Consider the following 21079-nt stretch of genomic DNA (forward strand, 5'->3'; position numbering starts at 1 on the left):
TTGATCACTCTAACTGTCAAAAAGTTTTTTCTAATATCTAATCTGTGTCTCCTCCCATTAATTTTCATCCCATTGCTTCTAGTCTTTTCTTGTGCAAATGAGAAGATCATCCTTCTACAATGTGACAGCCCTTGAGATATTTGCAGACAGCTATTAAGTCTCCTCTCAGTCTTCTTTTTTTGAAAACTAAACATTCCCAAATCCTGCAACCTTTCCTCATAGGACATGGTTTGCAGACCAGTCACCTGTTGTGAACACTTTTTACCTGGCTTCTGAGTTTGAGCTCCATCTGGTGGTTGCTGCTGGTAATGGAGCTGGTCTGGCTGACAAAAAAGGAGGATGATTGGAGGTCAGGTGTTACAGACTGGGAGGATTTAAGTGAGCAACCTTCCCTCAGTTGTTGCCGGTGATTTGGTTTTCTTCCTGAGCATTTTGGAAGTCTGCTTGCCTCCTGCTTCGTCCTGCATCTTTCAGATAAGTTATTTGTCTGCTTGAATCTTTTTCCATTTGATCCATTTTTTGCTTTTCTCTGATTTCTGCCCTGCTGGTGTGAGTTCAGCCTTGTTCCCTGCTGGGACGTGTGCTGGACTCTGTTTCATTTACCACAGCTTATGTCAGTCTTTTCTGAATTTCTAATCCCCTGTTATATCTTTTGTTTTGCGTCCAGTTCACATAAAGTCAATTAAAACATAACCTTTAATGAGCACTTTTTTGTAATGTTTTTGTGTGTTATGTCCTTTTAATGGTTCATTAAAGGTTATGTTTTAATTGACTTTATGTGGGATACTCTCTAGGCTGTGTGCAACATTTGACTCCTGAGGGTTTTTTTTGGAATAGTGTCAAAAAGCTCACACTATAGTTGAGCGTTCAGTTCACACCAGAGTTCTGATTTAGTGGGGGAGAGATCGTGTAGCCTCAGTGTTTTTGCGTGTCAGACTTGTTGGAATTTTTCTTAGGGTTTTTTGCGTGATTGCAGACAGTATCTTTCCTGTCCTGTCCTATCTAGACAGTTTGGGCCCCATCATTTGCTTACTCTATTTCCTGCCTGTGTTTTGTGCCTCATCTTGTCTCACCGGCAATATATGTTCGGGGGCTATCTATTCCTTTGGGGTTCTGTAATGTCACGTGTGACTGGATACACCGCCTCCAGCAGGGCGAATTTAAACAGAGTTAAGGGAAACACCGGGGAAACCGTTACAATGGAGGGCCCTGCAATAGAGAATGGGGACGTGGAGACCTTCTGCACTCCCCTGAGTCAGTGTTCCTACACTCCTCACGATCCCTATTGCAGGGCCCTCCATTGTAACTGTTTCCCCGGTGTTCCCCTTGACTCTGTTTAAATTCGCCCTGCTGGAAGCGGTGTATCCAAGGTCACGGGTGTTATAGAAATTCGCCCTGCTGGAGGCGGTGTATCCAGTCACACGTGACATTACATTTTCACCAACCGTGAGTGAGACCACCTGCAACTCCTTTATAGATAGGAGCCAGGGTATCACACCTGCTTCATTATCACGTGCAATAACACTAGCGGCCACCGAGGGCAAGTAAACTAAAGTAACCAGAGTGTAATGACCCTAACGGCCACCGGGGGCAAAACTAGAACTGAAACAACCACAGTGTAATGACCCTAATGGCCACCGGGGGCAAAACTAACTTTAAGCAAACAGCTTAAAGGAAAGAAAAAAGGTTTACTTGTGCAAAATCTGTCATAATGCAACCTGGATCATGACAGGTTCTACTCAGGGGCAGTTTAGCTTTCCCCTTTCTCTCTTTAGGCTTAGTTAATTATTTGGCTGTGCCGAGGCGTCTAGGGCATCGTAGGTACGTCCCACGGCTAATTCTATTTGTGTTGTCAGTTTAGGGGTCTGCAATCCGCTAAGTTACCAACCTCTCTGGTTATCTGGTTGCCTAGCCTATTCCCCTGCTATCCTCCTCAGTTACCTAATCATAACAGTCACCATTCTGGTCGCTCTTCTCTTAACTTGCTCCAGTTTGTTAATGTCTTTTTTAAAATGTGGTGCCCAAAACTGGACACAGTATTCCAGATGAGGTCTGACCAAAGAGGAGTAGAGGGCAATAATGACTTCACGTGATCTAGACTGTATGCTTCGGTTAGTACATCCCAGAATTGTATTTGCCTTTTTTGCTGCTGCATCACACTGTTGACTTATGTTCAGTCTGTGATCTATTAGTATACCCAAGTCTTTTTCACATGTGCTGTTGCTTAGCCCTATTCCTCCCATTCTGTAATGCTTTTTTCAGTTTTATTGCCCAGATGTAGTACTTTGCATTTTTCCCTGTTAAAAACCATTACGTTAGTTGCTGCCCACTGCTCCAGTTTAATTATATCTTTTTGAATCCTCTCTCTCTCTCTTCACTAGTATTACCTATCCCACCTAGCTTTGTGTCATTAGCAAATTTTATCAGTTTACCCTTAGTTCCTTCATCTAAATTAATGATAAAGATGTTGAGCAATATAGGGCCCAGAACAGAGCCCTGTGTTACCCCAATTGAGACATTCTTCCAACTGGATGTGCAGCCATTTATGACAACACTTTGGGTCCGATCACTAAGCCAGTTATCAATCCACCTAACAGTTGCCTTGTCCATTCCATACTTAGTCATTGTTTCAATAAGGATGGTGTAAGATACTTTGTGAAATGCTTTGTTGAAGTCAAGATATACTATATCTACAGCATTTCCCTGATCCACCTAGTCAGTGATTCTGTCATAGAAGGAAATTAAGTTAGTCTGACATGACTTATTAGTTACAAATTCATGTTGACTCTGTTTAATCATTTCATTCTTATCCAGGTAAGTACATACATGTTGTTTAATAATTTATTCAAAGATCTTTCCTGGTATAGAAGTCAGACTCACCGGCCTATAGTTCCCTGGGGCTACCTTCTTCCCCTTTTTGAAAATAGGAACAATATTTGCTCTTCTCTGGTCTGTGTCTTCTCCTGATCTCCAAGAATTTTCAAAGATTATTAAGAGTGGTTCAAAAATTCTTCTGCTATCTCCTTCAGTACTCTGGGGTGTAATTCATCTGGACCTGGAGACTTGAATTAATTTATGCTAGCTAAGTATTCCCTCACTATCTTTCTGTTTATAGATAGCCTGAATTCTTCTATCCCTTTAATAGGACAGTGAAGATCAGTTGATGTTACATTTCCTTTCTGAGAGAAAACAGATGCAGAACAGGAATTTAAAAGTTCGGCCTTCTCAACATCCTTTCTTACCATTTCATCATTTTGATCCTGTAAAAATCCTATAGCATCTTTGAGTTTTCTTTTACTTTTGACATATCCCCAAAATCCTTTTTTATTGATTTTGACGTCTCTTGCAAGCCTTAATTCATTGTCAGCTTTAGATAATCTGATTTGTGCCCTGCAGCTTCTGCAGACAGCATTGTATTCTTCTTTAGATATGCCTACCTCTTTCTATTTGATCATTTCTTTCTTCCTTTTTAGCGTGCAGGGATGGAGGAACCCTGTGATGGCGTGCGGGGATGGGGGTACTTGCGACGGCGTGCGGGGATGGCGGTACCTGTGACGGCGTGAGGGATGGTGGTGATCATCAGCCGCTGCGTGTGCATCTTAATGCCGCTCTCCACATCCTGCATCTCCAGGAGCAGCGCCTCAATCTGCAGAGATAAGAAGGGTCAACGTCAGACAGCGCAAAACAAATGGCCAACAACCTCTCACACTACAGGGGGCGGGGCTGACAACTTGACATACAAGAGGGTTGTCAGGTCCCGTATCATAGAGCTGGGTCTCACATCTGATCGCTGTGCAACACACACAGTGATAAGTGTAATGTATGTGATTCCACCTGAGTTGTTCTCTCTGGGTCCCTCCTTCCTTCGTTACCCCAGCAGCCATGATTATTTCTTGCAGGGCGGACACATGATAATAAGAAGAGGCAGGTGGGGGATGACGCTATACTGTGCAGCCCTGACAGAGGATCCGTGTTGGGGCTGATGTATAATTTATGCCCCTCACTCCCTCCACATATAACCTGCAGCTCACAAGTGCAGGAAGCCGCTGCGCAAAACTGCGGGGGCGTCATCCTGGAGAAGAGCGCCACATCTGCATTTCAGATCTGAGACACATAACGAGGAGACGAAGCAGCGAGGACGAGAATCACCGGGTCCTATACACAGAATCACGGACCCTGATCGTCTCAGCGCGGCATGTGGGGAAACGACGAATGATCCCAGCATGAAAATATATATAGTGTGTAGATATACACACAGTATGATCACCTACAGTAACCACCTGTAAAGTATGATAACCCCCAGTGATCCCAACACAGTTAGATGGCCTCCACACACAGAAGAGGACACATTCCTCCCACACAATATAATTCCCTCCCACACAGCCCTCCATACAGTACAAAGGCCACCTGCATATAGCCCTCCATACAGTACAATGGTCACCCGCACATAGCCCTCTATACAGTACAATGACCCTCCACATAGCCCTCCATAAAGTACAATGACCCCCCACATAGCCCTCCATACAGTACAATGGCCACCATACAGCCCTCCATACATTACAATGGCCCCCCACATAGTACAATGTCCCTCCCAACATAGCCCTCCATACAGTACAATGGCCCCCCACATAGCCCTCCATACCATACAATCGTCCACCATACAGCCCTCCATACAGTACAATGGCCCCCCACATAGCCCTCCACATAGTACAATCTACAATGTCCCTCCCAACATAGCCCTCTATACGGTACAATTGCCCCCACACAGTAAAATGACCTCCCACAAAGCCCTCCATACAGTATAATGACCCCCCACATAGCCTTCCAAACAGTACAATGCCCCCCCACACACACACACAGTATAATGGCTCCCCACATAGCCCTCTGTGTGAAGCTGGTCTTGTTCCAAAGACCACTGGACCAATGCACATAGAGCAGAATCAGCGGCTCCAGGGGATGTAGGTTTTTCCAGCAAGGAGCAATGGCTACGTCGATCTTATTGATGTGTTCTACTAGACATTTTCTTGCTCGTCAGTTAACTCACAAATCGATTTTTCCATTCAGTGACAGTAAGCAGAGGAAGGCGTGCAGGCTGGATCTTACTCATATATTTAAGGCCAGACTCAAGATTGGTAATCAGGTAAAGGTCCCGTCACACTAAGCGAGATCGCTAGCGATATCGCTTAAGCGTCACCGATTTTGTGACGCAGCAGCGATATTGCTAGCGATATCGCTGTGTGTGATACTTACCTCTGACCGGCTCCCCCACTGGCTATCGCTGATCGCGCGAGAACGTCCTGGGCCGTTTCTCATCGGCCACTTCCTGCTGGTGCCGACGAGCGACGCGTGGACGCGGGCGGGAGGACGTCTTCATCGCCGCGTCTGACAGATAAGTAACGACCGCCGACCGCTGCTGCTTCGCTGGTGAGATCTGCCTGTTTGGCAGCTCACTAGCGACTATTTAGCGATGCACCAGCGATCCTGACCGGGTCGTATTGTGGTCGGGATCGCTGGTGCATCGCTAAATGTGACAGTACCCTAAGGCTATCATCCATTACTCTCATTGGGGTCTCAGGGGCCTCAAGCCATTGTTCTCGCAGCCACTAGTCCTGCTGTGTGGATGAGGATAGCAGACCCAGTGGAACCGTCACCACAGGGGGTCTCACATACAGTCCCAGGTGATGGGGCTTGGGCTGAGGAAAATACCTCCACCAAAGGACAATTAGCTTTTGTGAGCGAGAGGGGCGAGGGTGTCTTTCCCTAGGGCCGGGTACAATCCCGGGGGGCACCTAAGGGTATTTAGAACAATGTTGCTGGATGGAAGAGTATACACATTCAGCGGATGTGATAGCCGTTGAGTGGAGGAACATAGGCTGTGACTGCAGACTATACCAGCAGGAGATATCAAAAGCTGTGGGACAACCAAAAGCTGATAGACATTGGGTATCACCTGGTACGGGGCAGTGGGACTACCAATCCCAGGTTGGGAACTTGTAGACTGAGGGCATTGTATTTTGGCCATCTACCTGGACAGAAGAAATAAAAGCTAGCTGCATTGTTAACATGCCTAGGTGATTATTACAACTCACAACCTCAGATATTCACATCCTCCATACAGTATAATGGCCCCCACATAATATAATGGCCTCCCACACAGTATAATGACCCCCCACATCCTTTCATACAGTATTATGGCCCCCACATAGCCCTCTGTGACGACACAGCATTTAATCTTAATTATGCCAGCCATATATTTTCAGTAGGCCAGGAGACAGACTAGAATGTTAGAGTTGGAAGGGACCTCAAGGGTCAACGAGTCCAACCCCCTGCTCAATGCAGATCAAGAATTGTTCAAATGAGTTCACATGATTCTTGTTCACGAGTCTGAACGTTTACTCTTGATCATTATGATGCCATCCTTGGAGGACTGGGACACAGGGTCATTGAACAACTGATGTGTCACGGTTCCACCCCTCAGGGTGTCTGGGATGCAGTTACTGACAGCTCGGCCATCCAGTCTTGTACAGGGGCGTGCTGAGCTGTCAGTGTGTTTATAAACAGCTCGACTAGCCAATCTGTGACTGGGAGGCGTCTGCTGTCTCAGGTGTTCACTATCCCGGGTAATTGCAATGCCTACTTAACTGAGCAACTTCTCCCAGACCACTGCCAGACGTACATTCATCTTGTGAGGTTTGTGATTCCTGTGACTTGAGTTCTATATGCTTTATCTGTTGCCTGACCTTGGACTTTGTTCTGACCATCCGCCTGTTTGACCCCTTCAGCTCTGATCCATTATTCTCAGGATACTCTGGCCTTGGAACGTTACCGGACTACACTTTTGTCTCTTCCTTCTGTTTATGACGTACCCTCCTGGCTTCTGACCTTGGACTCCTTGACCACTCTCATGGCTTGGCCGTGAGAAGTGACTAGCGTCACATGATGTTTGCTAATATGTTCATTACCCATTGTATAAGTCCTTGTAGCTTATTGACCTGCAAACAGTGAAGGACAAAATATGCTCTGTCATCCATAGATGCGGCGCACATGACTCAAGCTCTACTACACATTTTTAGTCGAGTAGGGTTTTTGCAGGAGGTAATGACCAACCAGGGGACCCAGTTCCAAAGCGAGCTAATTCAGACCCTCTGGGAGAAACATGGAGTCCGCCCCATGCGTACCACCCCCTACCATCCCAAAACTAGCAGGTTGTGTGACCATTTCAATGGATTGCTCAAGCGGCTCATTAGTCGGTATGTCGAGTCTGAAGGAGGGGACTGGGAGAAAAACCTGCAGCAGCTCCTGTTCGCCTACCGGGAGGTGCCGAAGGATTCTACCGGGTTCTCGCTCTTCGAATTGCTGTAGGGCTGAAACTTAAGACGGACTTTTGTGCTGTTACGCAAGAGTTGGGAGGGCACTTTTCCCACAGAACAGGTTCCCATTACCAAAAGTTTAGGGGAAAGAGGAGGTACCTCATGGCATTAGCTCAAAGGAATTTATAAATAGCTCAGGAAAGGCAACAATGATGTTACAACCGTGCTACCAGACTCTGAGAGTTTACCTGTGGACAAAGGGTATAGTACTAGTACCAGTACGCAAAAACAAGCCGCAAGCCATGTGAGTGGGTCCGTTCACCATCAACAGGAAATGCGGTGAGACCAACTACACCGTGGTCTTGTACCGACCAGGTGTTCATGAACTAACCTATCACATCAACAGGCTAAAAGCTTATGAGGAAAGGGAACCGTTTGTTGCCCCCCTTTTAGATGACCCAGATATGCAGGGTCATTGAATAATTCATATTTGCTAAAATGTTGATTACCCATTGTATAAGTCCATGTAGGTTTTTGACCTGCACACAGCGAAGAACAAACTATGCAGCTTAATTATATGCTCAAACAATGAGAGTTAATCTCATCCCAGCTCCCCTGACCTGTGGATCATGGCCTAAAACACAGGTGTAGATTATAAAAAGGGGGATCTGCCTCTGCTACCAGAGAGAATCTACAGGTTGTCAGCTTAAGGAACCACGGCCCTAACTGGAGGAACACAGATCTGCTCCATTGACCATCACTGAACCCTCAAAGACGTTTGGAGAATCCAGGTTGGGACAATCAAGTCACCTGGCCACACACCTTACTGAACTCTGTTAGCTTCCTAAGCTTGTAATTAACCCTGCTCTGTGGTTGTCCGGCAAAAGTTGGGTGCCACTATTTGAGGTAATCAGACCTGGAAGCCTCGGAGTTGCAGTTGCTCTTATCCCGGTGAGTCAGCGGAAGGGTGAGACTCTGTAATGTGCCCGATCTTGGGTATGTGCTGGGACTGTTCTATATATTATTATCTGTTGGTAGTTCAATAAAGCATTGCCACACTGTTTTACCCTCTCACTCTGTGTTTTCTGAGTGGTAATCTGCCCACGGGAAAAGAGAGCGGGCGTTCAGTGGGATGAGCCCTTATCCATGTGGTCTTTCTTAAGACAGTCAGGTCAGCGCTCGAAAGCATCCACTGACCCTCGTGTCTCCACACCATCCATACAGTAAAATGGCCCCCACACACAGCCCTCCATACAATATAATGGCCCCTATACACAGCATAATGTCTCCACACTGACCTCCGGACAATATAATGGCCCCCCCATACAGTCATCCAATGGCCCTTCATACAGTAAAATGGCCCATCACACAGTACTCCATACAATAGAATGCCCCCCCACACACAATAGAATGCCCCCCCCCAGTCCTCCATACAGTAAAAATGGCCCCTGCATAGTATAATGGCTCCCACACAAAGCATAATGACCACTGCAAACTGTCCTCCATACAGTATAATGGTCCCACAATGCCCTCCATACAGGATAATGGCCCCGACACAGCCCTCCATACAGGATAATGGCCCCCACACAGCCTTCCAAACAGGATAATGGCCCCCCACACAGCCCTCCATACAGGATAATTGCCCCCCACACAGCCCTCCATACAGGATAATGGCCCCCACACAGCCCTCAATACAGGATAATGGCCCCCACACAGCCCTCCAAACAGGATAATGGCCCCCACACAGTCCTGCAGACAGTATAATGGCCCCCACACAGCCCTCCAAACAGGATAATGGCCCCCACACAGTCCTGCAGACAGGATAATGGCCCCCACACAGCCCTCCAAACAGGATAATGGTCCCCACACAGCCCTCCAAACAGGATAATGGCCCCCACACAGTCGTCCATACAGGATAATGGCCCCACACAGTCCTCCATACAGGATAATGGCCCCCCACACAGCCCTCCATACAGGATAATGGCCCCCCACACAGCCCTCCATACAGGATAATGGCCCCCACACAGCCCTCCATACAGGATAATGGCCCCCACACAGCCCTCCAGACAGTATAATAGGCCCCTACAAAACCATCCATACAGGATAATGGCCCCCACACAGCCCTCCATACAGGATAATGGCCCCCACACAGCCCTCCATACAGGATAATGGCCCCCAAACAGCCCTCCAGACAGTATAATAGGCCCCTACAAAACCCTCCATATAGGATAATGGCCCCTACAAAACCCTCCATACAGTATAATGAACCCCCACTATGTACTAATTGATTTAAACAAAACTATATTCACTTTTCCCCATTCCCCCGGTGCTCTGGTCTCTGCAGCGTATGACTGAAGCTCTGCACAGCAAACATGTTGTGACACACAGGTGGAAATGTGGAGGAGGCAGCTGATCCGTATGTATGCAGATACAGTTGAAAGTGTGATGTCAGTCGGGGAGAGGTGTGATGCCGACGCTGGCACCGTGTCCTTCGACTCATAGGCCACAAACAGGCCACGCGGTCTGCAGCTCTAAGCGGTAGGACACTAGCTACATCCCTCTGTAAAACCGGTAACAATGTGAGTTTTCACTCAGGTAAATCTAAACTTTTGCCCATTTTTCCTAAGGAAACAAGCTGCCTAATAATTCTGCACACCCTGGATGACATCACTGAGAATGCCTCTTATCCATCACTAGAGATCAGCGGTGACATCACTGAGAATGCCTCTTATCCATCACTAGAGATCAGCGGTGACATCACTGAGAATGCCTCCTATCCATCACCAGAGATCAGCGGTGACATCACTGAGAATGCTTCCTATCCATCACCAGAGATCAGAGGTGACATTACTGAGAATGCCTCCTATCCATCACTAGAGATCAGAGGTGACATCACTGAGAATGCCTACTATCCATCACTAGAGATCAGAAGTGACATCACTGAGAATGCCTCCTATCCATCACTAGAGATCAGAGGTGACATCAATGAGAATGTCTCCTATCCATCACCAGAGATCAGAGGTGACATCACTGAGAATGCCGCCTATCCATCACCAGAGATCAGCGGTGACATCACTGAGAATGCCTCCTATCCATCACTAGAGATCAGAGGTGACATCACTGAGAATGCCTCCTATCCATCACCAGAGATCAGAGGTGACATCACTGAGAATGCCTCCTATCCATCACTAGAGATCAGCGGTGACATCACTGAGAATGTCTCCTATCCATCACCAGAGATCAGCGATGACATCACTGAGAATGCCTCCTATCCATCACCAGAGATCAGAGGTGACATCACTGAGAATGCCGCCTATCCATCACCAGAGATCAGCGGTGACATCACTGAGAATGCCTCCTATCCATCACTAGAGATCAGAGGTGACATCACTGAGAATGCCTCCTATCCATCACTAGAGATCAGAGGTGACATCACTGAGAATGTCTCCTATCCATCACTAGAGATCAGCGGTGACATCACTGAGAATGTCTCCTATCCATCACTAGAGATCAGAGGTGACATCACTGAGAATGTCTCCTATCCATCACTAGAGATCAGCGATGACATCACTGAGAATGCCTCCTATCCATCACTAGAGATCAGCGGTGACATCACTGAGAATGTCTCCTATTCATCACTAGAGATCAGAGGTGACATCACTGACAATGTCTCCTATCCATCACTAGAGATCAGAGGTGACATCACTGACAATGTCTCCTATCCATCACTAGAGATCAGAGGTGACATCACTGAGAATGTCTCCTATCCATCACCAGAGATCAGCGGCAACATCACTGAGAATGTCTCCTATCCATCACCAGAGATCAGCGGTGACATCACTGAGAATGTCTCCTATTCATCACTAGAGATCAGAGGTGACATCACTGACAATGTCTCCTATCCATCACTAGAGATCAGAGGTGACATCAATGACATTGTCTCCTATCCATCACTAGAGATCAGCGGTGACATCACTGAGAATGCCTCCTATCCATCACTAGAGATCAGCGATGACATCACTGAGAATGCCTCCTATCCATCACTAGAGATCAGCGGTGACATCACTGAGAATGTCTCCTATTCATCACCAGAGATCAGAGGTGACATCACTGAGAATGTCTCCTATCCATCACTAGAGATCAGAGGTGACATCACTGACAATGTCTCCTATCCATCACCAGAGATCAGCGGTGACATCACTGAGAATGTCTCCTATCCATCACTAGAGATCAGAGGTGACATCACTGAGAATGCCTCCTATCCATCACTAGAGATCAGAGGTGACATCACTGAGAATGTCTCCTATCCATCACCAGAGATCAGCGGTAACATCACTGAGAATGTCTCCTATCCATCACCAGAGATCAGCGGTGACATCACTGAGAATGTCTCCTATCCATCAAAAGAGATCAGCGGTGACATCACTGAGAATGTCTCCTATACATCACCAGAGATCAGCGGTAACATCACTGAGAATGTCTCCTATCCATCACCAGAGATCAGCGGTGACATCACTGAGAATGTCTCCTATCCATCAAAAGAGATCAGCGGTGACATCACTGAGAATGTCTCCTATCCATCACCAGAGATCAGAGGTGACACCACTGAGAATGCCTCCTATCCATCACTAGAGATCAGAGGTGACATCACTGAGAATGTCTCCTATCACTCACCAGAGATCAGCGGTGACATCACTGAGAATGCCTCCTATCCATCACTAGAGATCAGAGGTGACATCACTGAGAATGCCTCCTATCCATCACTAGAGATCAGCAGTGACATCACTGAGAATGCCTCCTATCCATCACTAGAGATCAGCAGTGACATCACTGAGAATGCCTCTTATACATCACTAGAGATCAGCGGTGACATCACTGAGAATGCCTCTTATCCATCACTAGAGATCAGCGGTGACATCACTGAGAATGCCTCCTATCCATCACCAGAGATCAGCGGTGACATCACTGACATTGTCTCCTATCCATCACTAGAGATCAGCGGTGACATCACTGAGAATGCCTCCTATCTATCACTAGAGATCAGCGATGACATCACTGAGAATGTCTCCTATCCATCACTAGAGATCAGAGGTGACATCACTGAGAATGCCTCCTATCCATCACTAGAGATCAGCGGTGACATCACTGAGAATGCCTCCTATCCATCACTAGAGATCAGCGGTGACATCACTGAGAATGTCTCCTATTCATCACCAGAGATCAGAGGTGACATCACTGAGAATGTCTCCTATCCATCACTAGAGATCAGAGGTGACATCACTGACAATGTCTCCTATCCATCACCAGAGATCAGCGGTGACATCACTGAGAATGTCTCCTATCCATCACTAGAGATCAGAGGTGACATCACTGAGAATGCCTCCTATCCATCACTAGAGATCAGAGGTGACATCACTGAGAATGTCTCCTATCCATCACCAGAGATCAGCGGTAACATCACTGAGAATGTCTCCTATCCATCACCAGAGATCAGAGGTGACATCACTGACAATGTCTCCTATCCATCACCAGAGATCAGCGGTGACATCACTGACAATGTCTCCTATCCATCACCAGAGATCAGAGGTGACATCACTGAGAATGCCTCCTATCCATCACCAGAGATCAGAGGTGACATCACTGAGAATGCCTCCTATCCATCACCAGAGATCAGCGGTAACAGCACTGAGAATGCCTCCTATCTATCACTAGAGATCAGAGGTGACATCACTGAGAATGTCTCCTATCCATCACTAGAGATCAACGGTGACATCACTGAGAATGCCTCTTATCCATCACTGGAGATCAGCGGTGACATAACTGAGAATGCCTCCTATCCATCACTAGAGATCAGAAGTGTCATCACTGAGAATGTCTCCTATCCATCACTAGAGATCAGCGGTGACATCACTGAGAATGTCTCCTATCCATCATTAGAGATCAGAGGTGACATCACTGAGAATGCCTCCTATCCATCACTAGAGATCAGCGGTGACATCACTGAGAATGTCTCCTATCCATCACTAGAGATCAGCGGTGATATCACTGAGAATGCCTCCTATCCATCACTAGAGATCAGCGGTGACATCACTGAGAATGCCTCCTATCCATCACTAGAGATCAGAGGTGACATCACTGAGAATGCCTCCTATCCATCACCAGAGATCAGCGGTGACATCACTGAGAATGCCTCCTATTCATCACCAGAGATCAGCGGTGACATCACTGAGAATGTCTCCTATCCATCACTAGATATCAGCGGTGACATCACTGAGAATGTCTCCTATCCATCACCAGAGATCAGCGGTGACATCACTGAGAATGCCTCCTATCCATCACCAGAGATCAGCGGTGACATCACTGAGAATGTCTCCTATCCATCACTAGAGATCAGAGGTGACATCACTGAGAATGTCTCCTATCCATCACCAGAGATCAGCGGTGACATCACTGAGAATGCCTCCTATCCATCACTAGAGATCAGCGGTGACATCACTGAGAATGCCTTCTATCCATCACTAGAGATCAGAGGTGACATCACTGAGAATGCCTCTTATCCATCACTAGAGATCAGCGGTGACATCACTGAGAATGCCTCCTATCCATCACCAGAGATCAGCGGTGATATCACTGAGAATGTCTCCTATCCATCACCAGAGATCGGAGGTGACATCACTGAGAATGTCTCCTATCCATCACTAGAGATCAGCGGTGACATCACTGAGAATGCCTCCTATCCATCACTAGAGATCAGAGGTGACATCACTGAGAATGCCTCCTACCCATCACTAGAGATCAGCGGTGACATCACTGAGAATGCCTCCTATCCATCACTAGAGATCAGCGGTGACATCACTGAGAATGTCTCCTATCCATCACCAGAGATCAGAGGTGACATCACTGAGAATGCCTCCTATCCATCACTAGAGATCAGAGGTGACATCACTGAGAATGCCGCCTCCTATCCATCACCAGAGATCAGCAGTGACATCACTGAGAATGTCTCCTATCCATCACCCGAGATCAGAGGTGACATCACTGAGAATGTCTCCTATCCATCACTAGAGATCAGAGGTGACATCACTGAGAATGCCTCCTATCCATCACCAGAGATCACAGGTGACATCACTGAGAATGCCTCCTATCCATCACTAGAGATGAGAGGTGACATCACTGAGAATGCCTCCTATCTATCACTAGAGATCAGAGGTGACATCACCGAGAATGCCTCCTATCCATCACTAGAGATCAGAGGTGACATTACTGAAAATGCCTCCTATCCATCACTAGAGATCAGAGGTGACATCACTGAGAATGTCTCCTATCCATCACTAGAGATCAGAGGTGACATCACTGAGAATGCCTCCCATCCATCACCAGAGATCAGCGGTAACATCACTGAGAATGCTTCCTATCCATCACTAGAGATCAGAGGTGACATCACTGAGAATGCCTCCTATCCATCACCAGAGATCACAGGTGACATCACTGAGAATGCCTCCTATCCATCACTAGAGATGAGAGGTGACATCACTGAGAATGCCTCCTATCTATCACTAGAGATCAGAGGTGACATCACCGAGAATGCCTCCTATCCATCACTAGAGATCAGAGGTGACATTACTGAAAATGCCTCCTATCCATCACTAGAGATCAGAGGTGACATCACTGAGAATGTCTCCTATCCATCACTAGAGATCAGAGGTGACATTACTGAGAATGCCTCCTATCCATCACTAGAGATCAGAGGTGACATCACTGAGAATGTCTCCAATCCATCACTAGAGATCAGAGATGACATCACTGAGAATGCCTCCCATCCATCACCAGAGATCAGCGGTAACATCACTGAGAATGCTTCCTATCCATCACTAGAGATCAGAGGTGACATTACAGAAAATGCCTCCTATCCATCACTAGAGATCAGAGGTGACATCACTGAGAATGTCTCCTATCCATCACTAGAGATCAGAGGTGACATCACTGAGAATGCCGTCTATCCATCACTAGAGATCAGAGGTGACATCACTGAGAATGCCTCCTATCTATCACCAGAGATCAGAGGTGACATCACTGAGAATGCCTCCTATCCATCACTAGAGATCAGCGGTAACATCACTGAGAATGCCTCCTATCTATCACCAGAGATCAGAGGTGACATCACTGAGAATGCCTCCTATCCATCACCAGAGATCAGAGGTGACATCACTGAGAATGCCTCCTATCCATCACCAGAGATCAGCGGTAACATCACTGAGAATGCCTCCTATCTATCACTAGAGATCAGAGGTGACATCACTGAGAATGTCTCCTATCCATCACTAGAGATCAGCGGTGACATCACTGAGAATGCCTCTTATCCATCACTGGAGATCAGCGGTGACATAACTGAGAATGCCTCCTATCCATCACTAGAGATCAGAAGTGTCATCACTGAGAATGTCTCCTATCCATCACTAGAGATCAGCGGTGACATCACTGAGAATGTCTCCTATCCATCATTAGAGATCAGAGGTGACATCACTGAGAATGCCTCCTATCCATCACCAGAGATCAGCGGTGACATCACTGAGAATGTCTCCTATCCATCACCAGAGATCAGAGGTGACATCACTGAGAATGCCTCCTATCCATCACTAGAGATCAGCGGTGACATCACTGAGAATGCCTCCTATCCATCACTAGAGATCAGAGGTGACATCACTGAGAATGCCTCCTACCCATCACTAGAGATCAGCGGTGACATCACTGAGAATGCCTCCTATCCATCACTAGAGATCAGCGGTGACATCACTGAGAATGTCTCCTATCCATCACCAGAGATCAGAGGTGACATCACTGAGAATGCCTCCTATCCATCACTAGAGATCAGAGGTGACATCACTGAGAATGCCTCCTATCCATCACCAGAGATCAGCGGTAACATCACTGAGAATGCTTCCTATCCATCACTAGAGATCAGAGGTGACATTACAGAAAATGCCTCCTATCCATCACTAGAGATGAGAGGTGACATCACTGAGAATGTCTCCTATCCATCACTAGAGATCAGAGGTGACATCACTGAGAATGCCTCCTATCCATCACTAGAGATCAGCGATAACATCACTGAGAAAGCCTCCTATCACCAGAGATCAGAGGTGACATCACTGAGAATGCCTCCTATCCATCACCAGAGATCAGAGGTGACATCACTGAGAATGCCTCCTATCCATCACCAGAGATCAGCGGTAACATTACTGAGAATGCCTCCTATCTATCACTAGAGATCAGAGGTGACATTACTGAAAATGCCTCCTATCCATCACTAGAGATCAGCGGTGACATCACTGAGAATGTCTCCTATCCATCACTAGAGATCAGCGGTGACATCACTGAGAATGCCTCTTATCCATCACTAGAGATCAGCGGTCACATAACTGAGAATGCCTCCTATCCATCACTAGAGATCAGAAGTGACATCACTGAGAATGTCTCCTATCCATGACTAGAGATCAGAGGTGACATTACTGAAAATGCCTCCTATCCATCACTAGAGATCAGCGGTGACATCACTGAGAATGTCTCCTATCCATCACTAGAGATCAGCGGTGACATCACTGAGAATGCCTCTTATCCATCACTAGAGATCAGCGGTGACATAACTGAGAATGCCTCCTATCCATCACTAGAGATCAGAAGTGACATCACCGAGAATGTCTCCTATCCATCACTAGAGATCAGCGGTGACATCACTGAGAATGTCTCCTATCCATCACTAGAGATCAGAAGTGACATCACTGAGAATGTCTCCTATCCATCACTAGAGATCAGAAGTGACATCACTGAGAGTGTCTCCTATCCATCACTAGAGATCAGAGGTGACATCACTGAGAATGTCTCCTATCCATCACTAGAGATCAGAAGTGACATCACTGAGAGTGTCTCCTATCCATCACTAGAGATCAGAGGTGACATCACTGAGAATGCCTCCTATCCATCACTAGAGATCAGAGGTGACATCACTGAGAATGTCTCCTATCCATCACTAGAGATCAGAGGTGACATCACTGAGAATGCCTCCTATCTATCACCAGAGATCAGAGGTGACATCACTGAGAATGCCTCCTATCCACCACCAGAGATCAGAGGTGACATCACTGAGAATGCCTCCTATCCATCATTAGAGATCAGAGGTGACATCACTGAGAATGTCTCCTATCCATCACTAGAGATCAGAGGTGACATCACTGAGAATGCCTCCTATCTATCACCAGAGATCAGAGGTGACATCACTGAGAATGCCTCCTATCCATCACCAGAGATCAGAGGTGACATCACTAAGAATGCCTCCTATCCATTACCAGAGATCAGCGGTAACATCACTGAGAATGCCTCCTATCTATCACTAGAGATCAGAGGTGACATTACTGAAAATGCCTCCTATCCATCACTAGAGATCAGCGGTGACATCACTGAGAATGTCTCCTATCCATCACTAGAGATCAGCGGTGACATCACTGAGAATGCCTCTTATCCATCACTAGAGATCAGCGGTGACATAACTGAGAATGCCTCCTATCCATCACTAGAGATCAGAAGTGACATCACTGAGAATGTCTCCTATCCATCACTAGAGATCAGCGGTGACATCACTGAGAATGTCTCCTATCCATCACTAGAGATCAGCGGTGACATCACTGAGAATGTCTCCTATCCATCATTAGAGATCAGAGGTGACATCACTGAGAATGTCTCCTATCCATCACTAGAGATCAGAGGTGACATCACTGAGAATGCCTCCTATCCATCACCAGAGATCAGCGGTAACATCACTGAGAATGCCTGCTATCCATCACCAGAGATCAGCGGTAACATCACTGAGAATGCCTCTTATCCATCACTAGAGATCAGCGGTGACATAACTGAGAATGCCTCCTATCCATCACTAGAGATCAGCGGTGACATCACTGAGAGTGTCTCCTATCCATCATTAGAGATCAGAGGTGACATCACTGAGAATGTCTCTTATCCATCACCAGAGATCAGCGGTAACATCACTGAGAATGCCTCCTATCCATCACTAGAGATCAGAAGTGACATCACTGAGAGTGTCTCCTATCCATCACTAGAGATCAGAGGTGACATCACTGAGAATGCCTCCTATCCATCACCAGATATCAGAGGTGACATCACTGAGAATGCCTCCTATCCATCACTAGAGATCAGCCGTGACATCACTGAGAATGCCTCCTATCCATCACTAGAGATCAGAGGTGACATCACTGAGAATGCCTCCTATCCATCACTAGAGATTAGCGGTGACATCACTGAGAATGCCTCCTATCCATCACTAGAGATCAGCGGTGACATCACTGAGAATGTCTCCTATCCATCACTAGAGATCAGAGGTGACATCACTGAGAATGCCTCCTATTCATCACCAGAGAACAGAGGTGACATCACTGAGAATGTCTCCTATCCATCACTAGAGATCAGCGGTGACATCACTGAGAATGCCTCCTATCCATCACTAGAGATCAGCGGTGACATCACTGAGAATGCCTCCTATCCATCACTAGAGATCAGAGGTGACATCACTGAGAATGTCTCCTATCCATCACTAGAGATTAGCGGTGACATCACTGAGAATGTCTCCTATCCATCATTAGAGATCAGCGGTGACATCACTGAGAATGCCTCCTATCTATCACTAGAGATCAGAGGTGACATCACTGAGAATGTCTCCTATCCATCACCAGAGATCAGAGGTGACATCACTGAGAATGCCTCCTATCCATCACTAGAGATCAGCGGTGACATTACTGAGAATGCCTCCTATCCATCACTAGAGATCAGCGGTGATATCACTGAGAATGCCTCCTATCCATAACTAGAGATCAGCGGTGACATCACTGAGAATGTCTCCTATCCATCACCAGAGATCAGCGGTGACATCACTGAGAATGCCTCCTATCCATCACTAGAGATCAGAGGTGACATCACTGAGAATGCCTCCTATCCATCACTAGAGATCAGAGGTGACATCACTGAGAATGTCTCCTATCCATCACTAGAGATCAGAGGTGACATCACTGAGAATGCCTCCTATCCATCACTAGAGATCAGAGGTAACATCACTGAGAATGCCTCCTATTCATCACTAGAGATCAGCGGTGACATCACTGAGAATGTCTCCTATCCATCACCAGAGATCAGAGGTGACATCACTGAGAATGCCTCCTATCCATCACCAGAGATCAGAGGTGACATCACTGAGAATGCCTCCTATCCAACACCAGAGATCAGCGGTGACATCACTGAGAATGCCTCCTATCCATCACTAGAAATCAGAGGTGACATCACTGAGAATGCCTCCTATCCATCACTAGAGATCAGAGGTGACATCACTGAGAATGACTCCTATCCATCATTAGAGATCAGCGCTGACATCACTGAGAATGTCTCCTATTCATCACCAGAGATCAGCGGTGACATCACTGAGAATGCCTCCTATCCATCACCAGAGGTCTGCGGTGCCATCACTGAGAATGCCTCCTATCTATCACCAGAGATCAGCGCTGACATCACTGAGAATGCCTCCTATCCATCACCAGAGATCAGAGGTGACATCACTGAGAATGCCTCCTATCCATCACTAGAGATCAGCGGTGACATCACTGAGAATGCCTCCTATCCATCACTAGAGATCAGAGGTGACATCACTGAGAATATCTCTTATCCATCACCAGAGATCAGCGGTGACATCACTGAGAATGCCTCCTATCCATCACTAGACATCAGCGGTGACATCACTGAGAATGCCTCCTATCCATCACCAGAGATCAGCGGTGACATCACTGAGAATGCCTTCTATCCATCACTAGAGATCAGCGTTGACATCACTGAGAATGCCTCCTATCCATCAGTAGAGATCAAAGATGACATCTCTGAGAATGTCTCCTATCCATCACTAGAGATCAGAGGTGACATCACTGAGAATGTCTCCTATCCATCACTAGAGATCAGCGGTGACATCACTGAGAATGCCTCCTATCCATCACCAGAGATCAGAGGTGACATCACTGAGAATGCCTCCTATCCATCACTAGAGATCAGAGGTGACATCACTGAGAATGTCTCCTATCCATCACTAGAGATCAGCGGTGACATCACTGAGAATGCCTCCTATCCATCACTAGAGATCAGAGGTGACATCACTGAGAATATCTCCTATCCATCATCAGAGAGCAGCGGTGACATCACTGAGAATGCCTCCTATTCATCACTAGAGATCAGCGGTGACATCACTGAGAATGCCTCCTATCCATCACTAGAGATCAGAGGTGACATTACTGAGAATGCCTCCTATCCATCACTAGAGATCAGAGGTGACATCACTGAGAATGCCTCCTGTCCATCACTAGAGATCAGCGGTGACATCACTGAGAATGCCTCCTATCTATCACTAGAGATCAGAGGTGACATCACTGAGAATGCCTCCTATCCATCACTAGAGATCAGAGGTGACATTACTGAGAATGCCTCCTATCCATCACTAGAGATCAGAGGTGACATCACTGAGAATGCCTCCTGTCCATCACTAGAGATCAGCGGTGACATCACTGAGAATGCCTCCTATCTATCACTAGAGATCAGAGGTGACATCACTGAGAATGCCTCCTATCCATCACCAGAGATCAGAGGTGACATCACTGAGAATATCTCCTATCCATCATCAGAGAGCAGCGGTGACATCACTGAGAATGCCTCTTATCCATCACTAGAGA

General features: G+C 46.8%; 1 protein-coding gene across 2 annotated transcripts in view; it reads right to left on the minus strand.

The window, feature by feature from the left end:
- RGS9 (regulator of G protein signaling 9) overlaps positions 1-21079 on the minus strand; it is a 186840-nt gene that overhangs the window by 103232 nt on the left and 62529 nt on the right. For both annotated transcript variants that reach the window (XM_073579751.1, XM_073579750.1), the window contains exon 2: positions 3550-3646. In XM_073579751.1, the coding sequence (XP_073435852.1) occupies positions 3550-3646 (97 nt within the window). The remainder of the gene's footprint in view (positions 1-3549; positions 3647-21079) is intronic.

Source organism: Dendrobates tinctorius, unplaced genomic scaffold (assembly GCF_039654945.1).
Source record: "Dendrobates tinctorius isolate UK_male_01 unplaced genomic scaffold, ASM3965494v1 ptg000063l, whole genome shotgun sequence".
Lineage (NCBI taxonomy): Eukaryota > Metazoa > Chordata > Amphibia > Anura > Dendrobatidae > Dendrobates > Dendrobates tinctorius.